Source organism: Xenopus laevis, chromosome 3L (assembly GCF_017654675.1).
Source record: "Xenopus laevis strain J_2021 chromosome 3L, Xenopus_laevis_v10.1, whole genome shotgun sequence".
NCBI classification, from domain to species: domain Eukaryota; kingdom Metazoa; phylum Chordata; class Amphibia; order Anura; family Pipidae; genus Xenopus; species Xenopus laevis.
This window is the reverse complement of record NC_054375.1, coordinates 81,751,753-81,766,254: the sequence shown is the minus strand read 5'-3', so window position 1 is coordinate 81,766,254 and position 14,502 is coordinate 81,751,753. Positions and strand designations below refer to the sequence as shown.

At 37.8% G+C, this 14,502-nt stretch overlaps 1 protein-coding gene across 1 annotated transcript in view; it reads left to right on the top strand.

Moving 5' to 3' along the window:
- The window catches only part of slc2a13.L (solute carrier family 2 member 13 L homeolog), a gene marked incomplete at its 5' end in the record, with an annotated part of 64,006 nt that extends 51,310 nt beyond the window's left edge, over positions 1-12,696 (top strand). The window contains 3 exon segments of the mRNA NM_001095854.1: positions 1,283-1,435; positions 3,732-3,851; positions 12,213-12,696. Coding sequence (NP_001089323.1) covers positions 1,283-1,435; positions 3,732-3,851; positions 12,213-12,244 — 305 coding nt within the window. The 3' untranslated portion in view covers positions 12,245-12,696.
- Between the last annotated feature and the right edge of the window lie 1,806 nt (positions 12,697-14,502).

Sequence of the window (14,502 nt, the reverse complement as noted above, 5' to 3'; positions counted from 1 at the left end):
GTGTGTGTCGTACTGTTCCACGCGCATGGACACGTCGCACTGCTCCCGAATGCGCAGATGCATCGCACTGCTCACGCATGTGCGAAGACGGGCCGTACGTTTATTTTTTAATGGTACACTGGGGGCCTGGGGAGCAGGTCTGGGCCAGCAGGGGCCCACCAGGTATTTTCCCCGTGTCCCGCCGGCCGGTAACACTGCAATATATCTGTATTACTTTAAAACAATTCAATTTTTTGATGTTACTGTAAATTTTCCGAAATGGCAGTATATTCCTTATTTAATTAATTTAACAAGCTCTACAGTAAACGAAAATTCTTAGGAAATGACACATTAGCTGGAACATCTCGTTGAACTAAACCAGAACCCTCCTTTCATGTGTTACACTGGATGGACAATCAGACATCATTATTTTTCCACTGTACAAGATGGATGAACCCTGTGTCTAAATATCCTTAGAAATGTCTGGTATTCCAGCTCTGAAGTGATGGTTTGTGTTGCCTGTCTTTTTTAATTTTAACTTTTCTCTTATAAAGGGGTATAAAAATAGTAACGGCTAGTAACGCTTATGTTGTAAAAGCATGTAGAGTTATGGTTATGGTTAAACATCAATACTGTATTCTTACTGGTTTTAGCCAGCCAGTCTGACTTTGCATACTGATGAGCTTGACTGAGAAATCAAGACGAAATCCTGCAAGTGTTGTTGCTTTCAGTGGAGTTGCATGTGTTTTAGAAATCAATTTTTAGAATGTATTATTACTGCATGCATTAACCTTTCTACTGATTCAGTTGTGCTCTGATTCAGCTATGAATCAGTAGAGAAACCTGAAACCACACAAATATGCAGTTAAATAAATTTGTTGCTTGTAACTAATCTACGCAGCTGCATTATACTAGTTATCCATAAGTGCATGTTTGCAAACTGTGATATTCTAGGATTGCATCAGGAAACAGGCATTTGTATTTATTTTTTTCCTTAGATGTGGTGGATGTGTATTAATATTTGATATATAAGCATTTTACCAAAGGCATAATGTGGCAGTCTCACATGCTTTTAGGCTGGCACTGTGTTTTTGGTAAACTGGCTCCGCCTAATGAATATCTCCCTTATTTATCTTTTTTTTTTTTCTAATCTAACTATTTTAATATAACTTTGTAAATAAATCCATTTCAGTGTTTTAACCTTTGTGTTACCCCTAAAGGTAGCCTTTTTGACAGCAGATTTCTCTGCAGGCTTCCTTGTGGTGTATAATACTTGTTAAGTATGTTTCTCATGTATTTTTAGGAATGGGGCCAATGCCATGGACTGTGAATTCTGAAATCTACCCTCTGTGGGCAAGAAGTACAGGAAACGCCTGTTCCGCTGGAGTGAATTGGATTTTTAACGTTCTGATTTCACTCACATTCTTACACACGGCAGAGTTTCTCACATACTATGGTTAGAAAAACCTTTTGACAACTAACGTTCTGGTGAAATAAACAAATATTTTGTCCTTATATTTTTCTTTTTAAACAGGGTCGAACTTGCACATCACATACATCAATTTTTCTGTTATGCTGATTGCTGAAATTTGTTTGTTTGCATATAGGTATAAGATCTGTTATCCGGAAACCAGTTATCCAGAAAGCTCAGAATTATGGAAGGACCATCTCCCATAGACTACTTTTTATCCAAATAATCCAAATTTTTAAAAATTATTTGTTATTTCCTTTTTACTTAGTAATAATAAAACAATACCTTGTACTTGATCCTAACTAAGATATAATTAATCCATATTGGAGGCACAACCAGCCAATTGGATGTATTTAATGTTTACATGATTTTCTAGTAGACTTAGCCTATGTGTGTTTTTTTAGGGTTAATTCTTGAAGGCTTTATTGCCACACGCACCAGTGCAACTTTAAAGACAGCCCATGCTTTTTTATTTGTATTGAGTTATAAGGCTGCAGGACCCTTTCATACACTCACCTGACGCAGCTTCAATTAGATAACCCTTTCTCCCCCCCCCCTTTTGAAAGGGTTCTGGTGCATATGTATAACCATCAGTCTGGACATGGGATTATTCCTCTGTGTTGGGACCAGTTGTATTGGCATCAGAAAGCTAAATATGTTAGTGGTCAGAGTGTGCTGCTGCAACTGAAGCTCTTTTTGGTTTCCACAGCTTTAGTTACAAACCATCTATCTAATTCTTTAGTACCAATGTAATGCCATAGTACACATAAAATAATTGATATGTCCTCCATCCTCTGCCACTGCCTAACTTACATGTCCAAATGAGAAAGGGGCAACTACATGCCTACCGATACCCACCCCTTTTAAATAGAGCAGTGCTGTACAACTTCTGTGGTACCGAGGGCCAAAATTTACTGTCCTATGTGGTGGAGGGCCAATAATGGAAGACAGTGTTGGCCACTCCCCCTTTTAAACCACACCCACTGAAACCACACCCATGTTACCACAAGAACTTTTAAGATCATATTCAGATTAACGGTGGTAGCACATCAAAAAACCAAATGGTTGGTGCTCACTGCAGGGAAATCCCTCATCACTCATATGTGAAAGATGTAAATCTTGTTAAAATATACCCTTAAATCCATATGCCTCCTCCTCCCCTGTGGATAATACAACAACCCCCCAACACATGATTAAACACCTTAGGGGCCATTAACAACAATTTCCAAAAGCTATCAAACCCCTAACAGGCTTACACCACAGGTAGGGTAGGGCAAGCAGCACTGGGCAAGCAGAAATGGCACACACAAGCAGCACTGGGCAAGCAGAAAATGGCACAGCCAAGCAGCACTGAGAAAGCAGAGAATGACACACACAAGCAGCACTGAGTAAGCAGAGAATGGCACACACAGGGAGGGAAGGCAGAACAGAGCAGGAGACAGGGAAAGCTATCATTCTAATGTACTACATACAGTGACACAGTGCTGGTGCCCCATTAGCATTTTAAATAAGGTGTGAACAGGCGAACAATGTGGGTAGTTTCAGTCTGGGTCTCAGGTGTGAACAGTACAGGCCTTTAGGGGAGTGTACAATAGAAGTGTCACAAGGGGATAACAGTCTGAATTTGAGGTTTAAACAATGCAGGGGCCAGTTTATCTCTGTAGTGATACCTTTTAAATTTTACATAAAGTAAGCAGACACAGCATGTGGGGGGGCACAGAAGGGGCAGCCCGTGGGCCGCCAGTTGGACAGCCCTAAAATAGAGCACTGCCAGGATGCAGGCAGAGTTGCATTCAAGGAGGTAGCTGCAGGTTTCTGCTCTATTAAGCAGAGCTTATTTACCTGATTCTGCAGGTAACCATAGGGTAGTTTAAAAATACCCCAGAAAGCAGTGCAACAGCACTAATGTTCATTCAAAGAGCACTTCTGTGCAGGATCTGGCTGCACTTTGCACCACACTCCTAAAAAAAACAGGTACACAGTATCAGCCTCCTCCTACCATCTCTTATAAATACAGTGCTGCTGAACACAGCACACCGTAATCATGCAGGCCCAGTGCTCAGAAATGGAGTGCATGATGGATTGTTTGCACTTTGCACATGATAGATAACCCCTCTTGACAGACTATCTCTGACCCCTCCAAACCATTTCTCAACTCCTGTAATCTAACAGTGTAATGCAATCCCTCCCTCACCTTGTTCTATTGTGAAGTGGTTTTATAACTGTATCTTGCAGTATTACTAGATGGAAATATATGCTGATGTCTTTTTTTCTCTTACAGGAGCATTCTTCCTATATGCAGGATTTGCATGTGTGGGACTCATATTTATTTATGGATGCCTTCCAGAGACTAAAGGGAAGAAACTGGAGGAAATTGAATCTTTATTTGAAAGCAAGCTGTGTACGTGTGGTGCCTCTGATTCCGATGAGGGGAGGTATATAGAATACATAAGAGTCAAGGGAAGTAATTACCATCTCTCTGACAATGATGCATCTGATGTGGAATAATTTTCCTCTGCAGATGCATGTTAATCATTTAAAAGCCTTCCAAGGAAGGGCAGCTATGGGTGACCTCACAGTCCTGCTTCTGGTCTGGTTCCTTCTACAGTTCAAAATGAACTTTTTAAACAACAATATTATCTATGTTTAATGATGTTTTCAGTGGGATAAGGGTACAAGAAATAGTTTTACAATACTCGGTTATTTGTTTACCTTAAATTATACGATGTGCTTTCAGACAATCTCCAAATTGTAATATGCACAAGGCAATGTGCATTACTTCACAGTTTTTCTTGAAATTTATCACGCTGTTTGGTGTTCTACGCATTCTTTGCCGTTGTTTAAGTCTTCCTTTGTTGTTGGCAGAAGTAGAAATAATACAGTTACAGTGAACTGTGTGCGATCAAAGCAAATTCCATGCACTTTTTTATTTTTACTCGTTATTTTTTAATCTGTGAAACAGAGTGTGTGAATATTTGGCAGGAAACTTTTATATTGTGTATACATATTTTGAGAGAAATAACATTCCAAAAGTTCATATTTTCTGCAAAGAATAATGTTCGTAAAATGTACGAATCTAACAAAATAGAAGAAAGCACAAAAATATATATATTTTAAATTCCAAATGGAACTTTATTTTCAGTAGCTGCACTTTAGTTCAATTCAAGCCTTTAGACAGTTAATGCCGCGCAAGGCCTTCATTCGATAAGTACGTTTAGAAAGCAGTTCCGACTAGGTGAAATTCTTTCCATAAATGTGGATATGGGATTGTACCTTACAATGTAGGAGTGTTGCAGATGCCTTATAAAGAGAATTCACTATTTATATGCTTTTCACAAAGAAACACAACTTAGATCAGTGCCCCAGAGATTACAGTATTTTCTTATGGTCTATATTATTCATGGAGAATTCATTCAAAGCTAGACCTAGCTAATTTCCACTGATGCTCACTCTGTCCCATATGGGGAGATATATATATATATATATATATATATATATATATATATATATATATATATATATATATATAAATAATACACAAAAGCCATGAATATCCTGTAAATCATATCCTTATAAAAACGGTGACTAGTGATGTCATCAGTTATAAACGGTGAGTAGTGATGTAATTTTTGTCACATGACTCACTTTATATATATATTACGTTATGGCTAAGGGACCAGAAGGAAGAACCAAGTAATACACTGAATAATGTCTGTATACTGCACATACTGTAGATAGTGGAGTGACCGATAATAATGAAACGGACCAGATAGGTGCTATAAAAGAAAGTGAGATGTAAGGAGAGACAGCGGTTCCCAATAATCGTATTTAGTGGCAGAAGAGATTTTCTATTCTACTTATGCGGTGATTCCAGACATTGCTTATCTACATCACCTACCAGTACATACAGATTGATTTTTTTTTCAAACCTTCTGTTTTTTAATGACATTTTTTAAACAATAATCTAAGTATAGCCGACAGACACTAATATTACTCACGTACAATTTGGAGATTGAATATATGTATAAAGTGTTTGTGATTTTTTCATTAACTGTGTTGCCAAACTAACATTTATAATTGTGTATCTGCCATTTACTGAAAGCAAACTTACTGTAAAACACACTAGACTTTTCTACCAAAAGTGTACATTTTCACATACAGTAAATACTGTGGTTGTGTGCTCAATGTGTTGTATGTACGTGAAAACTTTTTGACAGGATATACAAATATATTTATAATGAAATCTATGGCTTTGTTAAATGCTGCATTGTTTACCCTGAGACAACACTCTAAAACGTTTCCAGGATTGGCTGTATCTGTTCTTTAAGTGCATTCTCATTCCACCCCCCCCCCCCGCTAACGTGACCTTAATCTCTCTAAACGTGTCACATGATCTAAATCCTTGTTGCCAAAACATGCCTCGATCCATTCAGCACCTCATATAATACAAGCAATTCTTTCACTGATGTAGTACTTCCTGGGTACTATCACTGGCATGAAGTCATCAAGGGTTGGCTGGTTACAGGCTCCACATTAAGACTTAGTTCACCCAGGCTGAAGCACTGCCTTTTCTATGACACTATTAGCACTACTGGGCTTCCAGGTATATATATACAGTAGTATTAAGGGGCCCTGATCGAGGCATATACATATAAGATAACATTCCTTGTGCTTTAATATTGCATATTTTCCTTTTTGTAAACTATGGGATTACATTACAGCAGAATGATCAATCAGAGATTGAATCCAGAGACAGACTGGTGCTCAAAGGCATCTAAATTGAGACACATATTCATTTTTTTTGTATATCCTTTACTATATCTCTGTGTATAAAAAAGTAACGTAATCTGTTCAACAGTGCCTGTTCAACATTTTTGCCTCTTTCTATTTTGTATAAGCTTTGCCATTTTTATGAGCTCGACGCACTAGCTTTACACTTTACAGTGGTCTGGCATCAGGTTTGCATGTAACACACACACATAACAAAATATACATATCATACATTAAAGCTTCTTTTGATTTGTTGACCTGTAAATGACAACTCTTAATTTTGTGTATAGGGCCAGTGTTATCCTTTCTATACAGGAAGCATGGAAATTCCAGAATTGTAGATATACCCCATATTTTCTTCTGTGACTCCATGAGTGATTATTTGAGGGTAATATAATATTTTTCAAGGCATTAAAATGACGGGGCTCTGTAAGGCTGCACCTATAACTTGTTTATGTTCTAGAATGTTATATAGGCAAGTAGTTTGTCTCCCAACAGCAACTGTTGTAGTAATAATGGCACATAGCCATATATTTATACAGGGAAACAATGTCATGAAATAGATCTAACACCTGACCAGTATTTTACCAGCCTAGCCAGTAGCTTTATAGCTTTTTCCTATGGCAGTTATCAATAAAGGAATCCCATGTGTGACATTAACCTTTGCATATACCTTTTTCCTACAATACTTGAAGGAGTTGTTCACCTTTGAGATAACTTACTATGATGTAGAGAGTGATATTCTGAGAAAATTTGCATTTGGTTTTCATTTTTTATTATGTTTGAGTTATTTTTATTCAGCAGCTCTACTGTTCACAATTTCCGCAATCTGGTTGCTAGGGTACAAATTCCCCTGGCAACCGTGCATTGATTTGAATAAGAGACTGGAATATGGAGAGGCCTGGATATAAGGATGAGTAATAAAAAGTAGCAATATAAATACATTTATAGCCTCTCAGATCATTTGATTTTGAGATGGGGTCAGTGATCCCCTTTTGAAAGATACAAAAAGTCAGAACATGTAGGCAAATAATTAAAAAACTATATAAGAAAAATAATAATGTGATCCACCCCTTTAAGAGACAGATTTCTAAAATAGGGTAATACATATAAAATTGACATTGCTACATATACACCACAGTTAGGCATGTCATTAATAAGAAAAGGTGCTCAGTGCTTTATTCCACTCTCATTTTAACAGACTTCTGCTTCTCCCAAAGTGGGTGTAACACAATGGTGTAATTCTAGCAGATGTACTGTCATATATTACATAAGGAAATTCCAGGCAAGTGCAATTTGATGCTATATTGCACATATGCAATTCATGCATTTTATACCTTGCCTATATTTTTATAGCATAAAATGAACATTGCATATTTATAAATTGATTTGACTGTTTGAAAGCCAGGGCTTGACTATTTTTAAGAGCCACCACTCTGAGACCAGTTTTCAGGTTCTTCACAGTCAATTCTCCTATGAGCCAAATGGTCATATATAATACAGTTTGGCATCATTGCGCTTATGTGCTGATGCCCCAGTGTTGAACTATGAGGATACATCAATACATTGTTTTTCTGCTTGGACACACTATATGTAATTGCAAGGCTTATTTTAAAACTACTTCTGTGGCCGCCATTTGTAGCTATAGATAGGCAATGTCCTGAATCAACTAAAAAACTATCACTCTTTAATCGACATATCTCACACACACACATTTCCTTCCCAGCTGTAATTACCTGCCAGTATCCCACTGCACCTCCATGTAGCCCTGTTTCTTTCAATATGTGCTCACGTAAATACCAGCTAAATGTTCAATATGTGTGTTTTTAAGTAAACAGATATAACAATGACTGATGATTGTTCCTGTAATTAAAGTGATATTTAATATTCCTGTACCAGGCCAGAAGCAGAGAATTCACATTGTGTGCTTTATGGCAAATCTATATTATTGCGGGTATTTATAGCTTACATGTAGCTGCAGTCTATTAACATAATTTTTGGGTTTTTTTCTGTATTTTTTGTTTTTTTAAAGTTGCGCTTTTATGAAAACCTTTCCTTGTTTCCTACTATATCTTATCCAATTATGAAAAACTTTCTTTGTTTCCTACTATATCTTATCCAATTATGAAGACCTTTCTTTGTTTCCTACTATATCTTATCCGATGTGTGTATGATATTGTAAACATAATTAAGTGAAAGAAGTTGTGGCAGTGTTAATGTCAGCAAAGTAATCTCCTATGGCTTAACTGTACATTGTAAAGGATACAGCCGTTCCTGCAATGGAAATACCTTCAAGACCACGCCGGAGTTAACTGATTTATTCTATTGCTTCTATGTTTCACGTAGGAAAGTTTTTACAGTTTGTGCTAATTATCAGCACCGTGGTGTTTTGTATCAAAGTGCAATGATGTTGAAACTATATGAAAATGATTTAGAATTGTAGCAAATAAAAACTATTACGGTCCTAGAACTCTTTGCCTTTTTCTCTGTAGGTCCTGGAGATTTTTTGCGTATGGGGAAAATGCTAAGAATGAATTTCACTGTAGTTTACACAGCAGTGTAGGGACTTTTAGCTGCAGGAAAGGGTTGATGAAAAGGTACATATTGGTCAGTGTGGAACAGTGAGTGTCATGGCATTCCTGTGTTCTAATGAGCAGTCCCTTCCAACCTGAACTCTATCAAGGAAGTAGAGAAATAGATCAGCGAATGGAATGATCTTAACACCTGCAACGTATCTTTCTCATTGTCAGCTATGGCTCAAATTGTGTTAGCTTCAGAAAATCATTTTGGGTGATACCTGTAGTTAAGTCTGCGTATACCATAAAGCTGTGCATTTCCTCAGTGCTAATTAAAATTTCATCAAAATCCCCACAAGCCACTGCCTTTGGCACTTAAAGGAGAACTAAAGCCTAACTAAAGAAGTAGGCTTGACATGGTATACATTATGCTTTGGACTTCTGTACCAGCCCAAGGCAACCACAGTCCTTTAGCAGTAAATATCTGTGTCTCCAAAGATGCCCCAGTAGCTCCCCACCTTCTTTTCTGCTAATGTACTGCACATGCTCTGTGCTGCTGTCACTTACTGATCTTAGGGACCCACTCACAATATACAGTACACATAGAATATAAATGTCACAATATAAGGCTGATTAGTAATGAATACAGATAATTACTACATGGCAGCACAGAAACCAGTGCAAGTAGCATCAGAATTTAATAATCAGCCCTGTAGCATCAGTTTATATTACAGATAGCCCTCATTTTCTGCTTTATAATTTGTGACAACCTCTAAGCTTAGCTTCTCAACAGCAACTGAGCATGTGAGTGTCACAGAGACTTTCCAAGATGGCGAGCCCCTGTGACAAGTTTGAAGTCCTGGATCATTGCTGCTATTGAGAAGCTGAAACTTTAGGCTGCTGCAATAAGTTCAGTATATAAAATGTGGCATTTGTAGCCACATTCATTTTTAGGGTTTAGTTCTCCTTTAAATGGAGACACGATGAAAATAAAACAAGGCAATGCAGTATAATAAAGAGGCACAAAGAAGGAGCAAAGAGGTGCAAATGCTATTTTTTGCTTTCCTTTTTATTTCCCTCATTTATTTTACTTTGCAGCATTAGACTTAGAGGCACCTGGGTGGTATTAATACTGATTCTTAAAATACTTAAAATAGTAATGGGAAAATGTGTTACCATTGGCAGCAAATTCTCAGATCTAAAACTTGTTCACAGGTTGTATCCATGACATAACCATTTTTTAAGTGCAGATCAGTACAACAGACCTGTGACACTAATGAAACCACATTACGTGAATTAGTCCTATGAACAGAGTTTATTTTTAACCAGTGCACCAGTGCAGGGCAACACTGCATTATATTTGTATTACTTTGAAACACTTTCATTTTTTGATGTTACCGTTCCTTTAACAAGCCTCTTAAATGAAATATTGAATACAATAAGGTTTCAGCCTTTGAAATAGCACATGAGGGATTTATACAAAATGTGAGATTAGGGTTTACCTCAAAAAAGATTCACCCACTTTCTATTCATTCCTATGGATTTTTTAGAAGTGCATATATCAAATAGCGAATTCTACCCCCCTTTGATAAATACCATTCTAAAAATCTCATAAGAATAATAGAAAGTGGTGATTTTTTTTGTGGTAAACTCTAATCTCACATTTTGTATAAATCCCTCATGTGCTATTTCAAAGGCTGAAACCTTATTGTATTCAATAGGTCATTTAAGAGGCTTGTTAAAGGAACAGTAACATCAAAAAATGAAAGTGTTTCAAAGTAATACAAATATAATGCAGTGTTGCCCTGCACTGGTAAAACTGCTGTGTTTGCTTCAGAAACACTACTATTGTTTATATAAATCACAAAGGTGGCAGCTATTTAAAGGAGAAAAGGCTCAGGTTACATAGTAGATAGCAGATAAGCTCTGTAGAATATAATGGAGTTATCTGTTATCTACTGTATAACCTGTGCTATATAGCCTTTTTTTCGATTTCCACTAATGTTACACAGCAGCTTGTTTATATGAACTATAGTAGTGTTTCAGAAGCAAACACATCAGTTTTACCAGTGCAGGGCAACACTACATGATATTTTCATTGTTTTAAAACACTTCATTTTTTGGTGTTACTATTCCTTTAAATAATCTTTAAAGGAGAACTCCACTCAAGACTGAATTGCAATTATTAATACCTTTATGGTATTACTTCAAGGGTTACTTCAAATTACATTTTCTTTCATCATGGATGGACATCCTCTTTCTTTACAAAGTTCCTAATGTCATACTTATAATTGATCATTATTGTGGTGAAGCTGTATGTATTGAATATTCTGAGGCTAGTTACCTAGAATGGCAAATTAATGTCCCTCTCCTCCAACAATCTAACTGTTATAGATGCTGTTTGTATCATAAATAACAGCTCAAATGCTACAACTATACCTAATGTGAAACATATAACTAACCTGTTTATTATATAAAATGATATAATGGATCCACAGTGAGTCAGATGCATGGAGCTCGGGGAGAGATTTGGAAGCATTTGGCCAGGATTTTAGGCAGCATGGATTGTATTTTTGTTTGAATCTGGGGGCTGAAATTGTTCCATTATATTGGTTTTCACATGATGCAAAACAATGACTAAGTAAAATGAGCCATCTATTCACTCATTCCAAATCTATACTTGTGTGTTCTGCCCACTTAAGTGATTTTATTTGAATGTACTTGCAGTATGACTAAATTAGTGAAGGCTTAAGGATAGCAGCGAAGAGAACTTTCTAAATTTGGCTCTATATCTGAATGCTGACATTGGAGTGTGCATTTTTGTTTATCTGAAGAATAGGGCTAGCTGCTCAGGGTATGCACTGTGACTGGTGAAAACAAAAGGAAAGAGGCAAGTACCTTATTTTGCAGTTTGTATAGATTGTCCATGGAAGGAAAGAGATTGCACTACAACTTAATACCTTAGAATTGATCTATAAAAATTACAAGAACCTAAATAATATTATAGGCGTATGAAGTAGGGATGCACCAAATCCAGGATTTGGTTCGGGATTCGGCCAGGATTCAGGCTTTTTCAGCAGGATCCAGATTCAGGCAAATCCTTCTGCCCAGCCGAACCAAATCCGAATCCAAATTAGGGGCGGGGAGGGTAATTGCGTGCCTTTTTGTCACAAAACAAGGAAGTAAAAAATGTTTTCCCCTTCTCACCCCTAATTGCAAATTAGGGTTCGGTATTCGCCCAAATCTTTCACGAAGGATTCACGGGTTCAGCCGAATCCACAATAGTGGATTCGGTGCATCCCTAGTATGAAGCACATCTGTACTCTCTTTGTCGTACCTTTACAATGTTAATTCAGCTGTTATTTAAATGGTAAATTCTTAAGCGGTTTGCATCCATATAAAGTGGTTAAGGAGAAAAGCTAAATCTACTTAAAATTCATGAAGCATCCCCCTCTCCATTCTCTTTAAATTCCTAGATGCCGATAGAATGTGGCACCGACTCTTCTAGTAGAACGTGTGCTGGGCGATTTTGCCATTCGACTGGTGACACATTAAAACCCCATTCTGATGGCTGCTGCAAAGGTTTATTATGTTTAACAACAGAAAGTTTTGACTCTGTTTCCCATTACGCAATGTAAATGTTGCAGTGAGAAGTGAAGCTGATTTCATGGCTGAGCGATTGGGGGGCACACGTGGATGAACACAGGAAAGCGACAGAACTGATCAGCATTTGTAAGAAATTATAAACACTTTTCTCAATGGATCAGCAACATTTATACAAATGCAAAATCCATGCTAATTCTGACAAATGTATTTTGATAAAGTGCTCTGTCCAACCCTTTTTCAAGGGTTTTATACAAATGTTGCTGTTTTTTTGTTTTTTAATGATTTATGTTTGTGAAACATGTTAACATGTGTATAAATAGACATGTGTATGAATAAAAGTGATTATTTACATTACTATTGTGTGTACTGCTTTTCAGTTGTTGGAAATCCGGATGATGAACAAGTGCAGAAGGGCAGGTAGGACAGTGTTTATTCAGATAAAGGAATTAAGGTAGTAAATGTGTTTAGAACCCAACATATAACATGAAAGTACTGTAGGGGCCTTGAAGCAGAAACAAACCCCTTATTAAAAAAAAAAGCCTACCCCCACCCCAGATAGACCCCCCTCCTCCCCCCAGCCTAACTGCCCCCTGGCAAATGGCCCTAACTTTTTACTTACCCCTCGGTGCAGATTCAGGGATCAGAGTTCACAGCAGCCATCTTCCAGATCTTCGGTAATCTGAGAATGAGACCGTGGACCGGCGCATGTGCCAGGCCCGGACTGGAAATCTGTGGGTTCTAGCAAATGCCAGAGGTGCTGCTGTAAGTTGCCATAGACAGTCACTATATATTGGGCTGGTGGGGGGCTGTTTGGACTGCCGTGTGGTCTGTTTGGGCCTCTGTGCATCTGAAATGCCAGGGCCTATTTTGAATCTCAGTTCAGACCTGGCATGCGCAGTTGGAGCAATTTTTCCGGTTTGGGACAACTGCGCATGCTCCGAAAATGGACAGAAATTGCCAAAGCGCCGGAAGAAGACATGAAGACTGGGAAGAGGGCTACCATGTACTCTGATTCCTGAATCTGCACCAAGGGGTAAGTAAAAAGTTAGGGGCATTTGCCTGGGGTAATACATAGGCTGGGGGGAGGAGGGAGGGGGGCTATGTAGGCTACGGGGGTAGGGGTTTTTTAACGTTAGGGTTGAATTCTCCTTTAAGCACCAGGAAAGACCATCCTGGCACACAGAATAGCAAAGAGCGGATCTGCTCCTTGGTCTTATTCTGCATTTTTAGTCAGCCTGTTATTCTATGCTACATGTTTGTTTACATAGCAACAGGAAACCTAAACCAAACAGCTGGTTGAAAGAGACCTTATTTTTGTTTCTGCTGTTTCAGCTCAGACATCATTTTATATTGCACACAGAAGCCATTACATAGACAAGACATCTGTACTGGACAGCAGAACCCCTCTGTTTCCTTTTATTGCCCCAATACAGATGTCTCCGATCACTGAACGCTTAACCTGATTTGTTCTGGAACGACAACGAATGATTTGCAAACCAAATCCACAGAAGCATTTTGGTAGTGGAAGAATTTGCATCAAGACAAATTGTCATTAGAGAATTTGTTGCATTTGTATTCGTTTGTAGGAGTGCTAGGGTTACACTGTGTGCATCTGTGCTGCACGTAAACAATGATGATTGATAAATAAGCCCCTTAGATGTACAAACATGAAAGAGACAGACAGATACTGCAATTACATTACAAATTACAACCCAATGGCAACTACTTCTTCAATTCAATTTACAAAAAAGGTTGCTCAGAAATGCAAGAAATTAAAGGAGACATATTGGATAAATGAAAACCCCCTAATTTTGTAGGCAATAATGTATATTATATGGTGATGGTTTTAATTTGGGCTGTAAATTAATATCATCTTCAAAATGCCTCCTTTATTTGAGCTCCCTGTAGATGTTCTCTGGTCCCTGTTTTAAATGAGATGTGGGTGTGTCTTAACGGTTCCTGCCAGAAGCACAGTAGGAGAGGGACAGCCAATCACAGCTCTGCAGTAACACAAAAAAACAGGCTTCAGTTCCCTATCTAGCTGCTGATTGGTTCCTATCATTTATTTATATAGCTCCAAGTTATGCAGTGCTTTACTTTAGTTTATAACAAGGGGGGAATAAATGGTGAATAACAAACAAGGGTTTATAGAGTTCAATA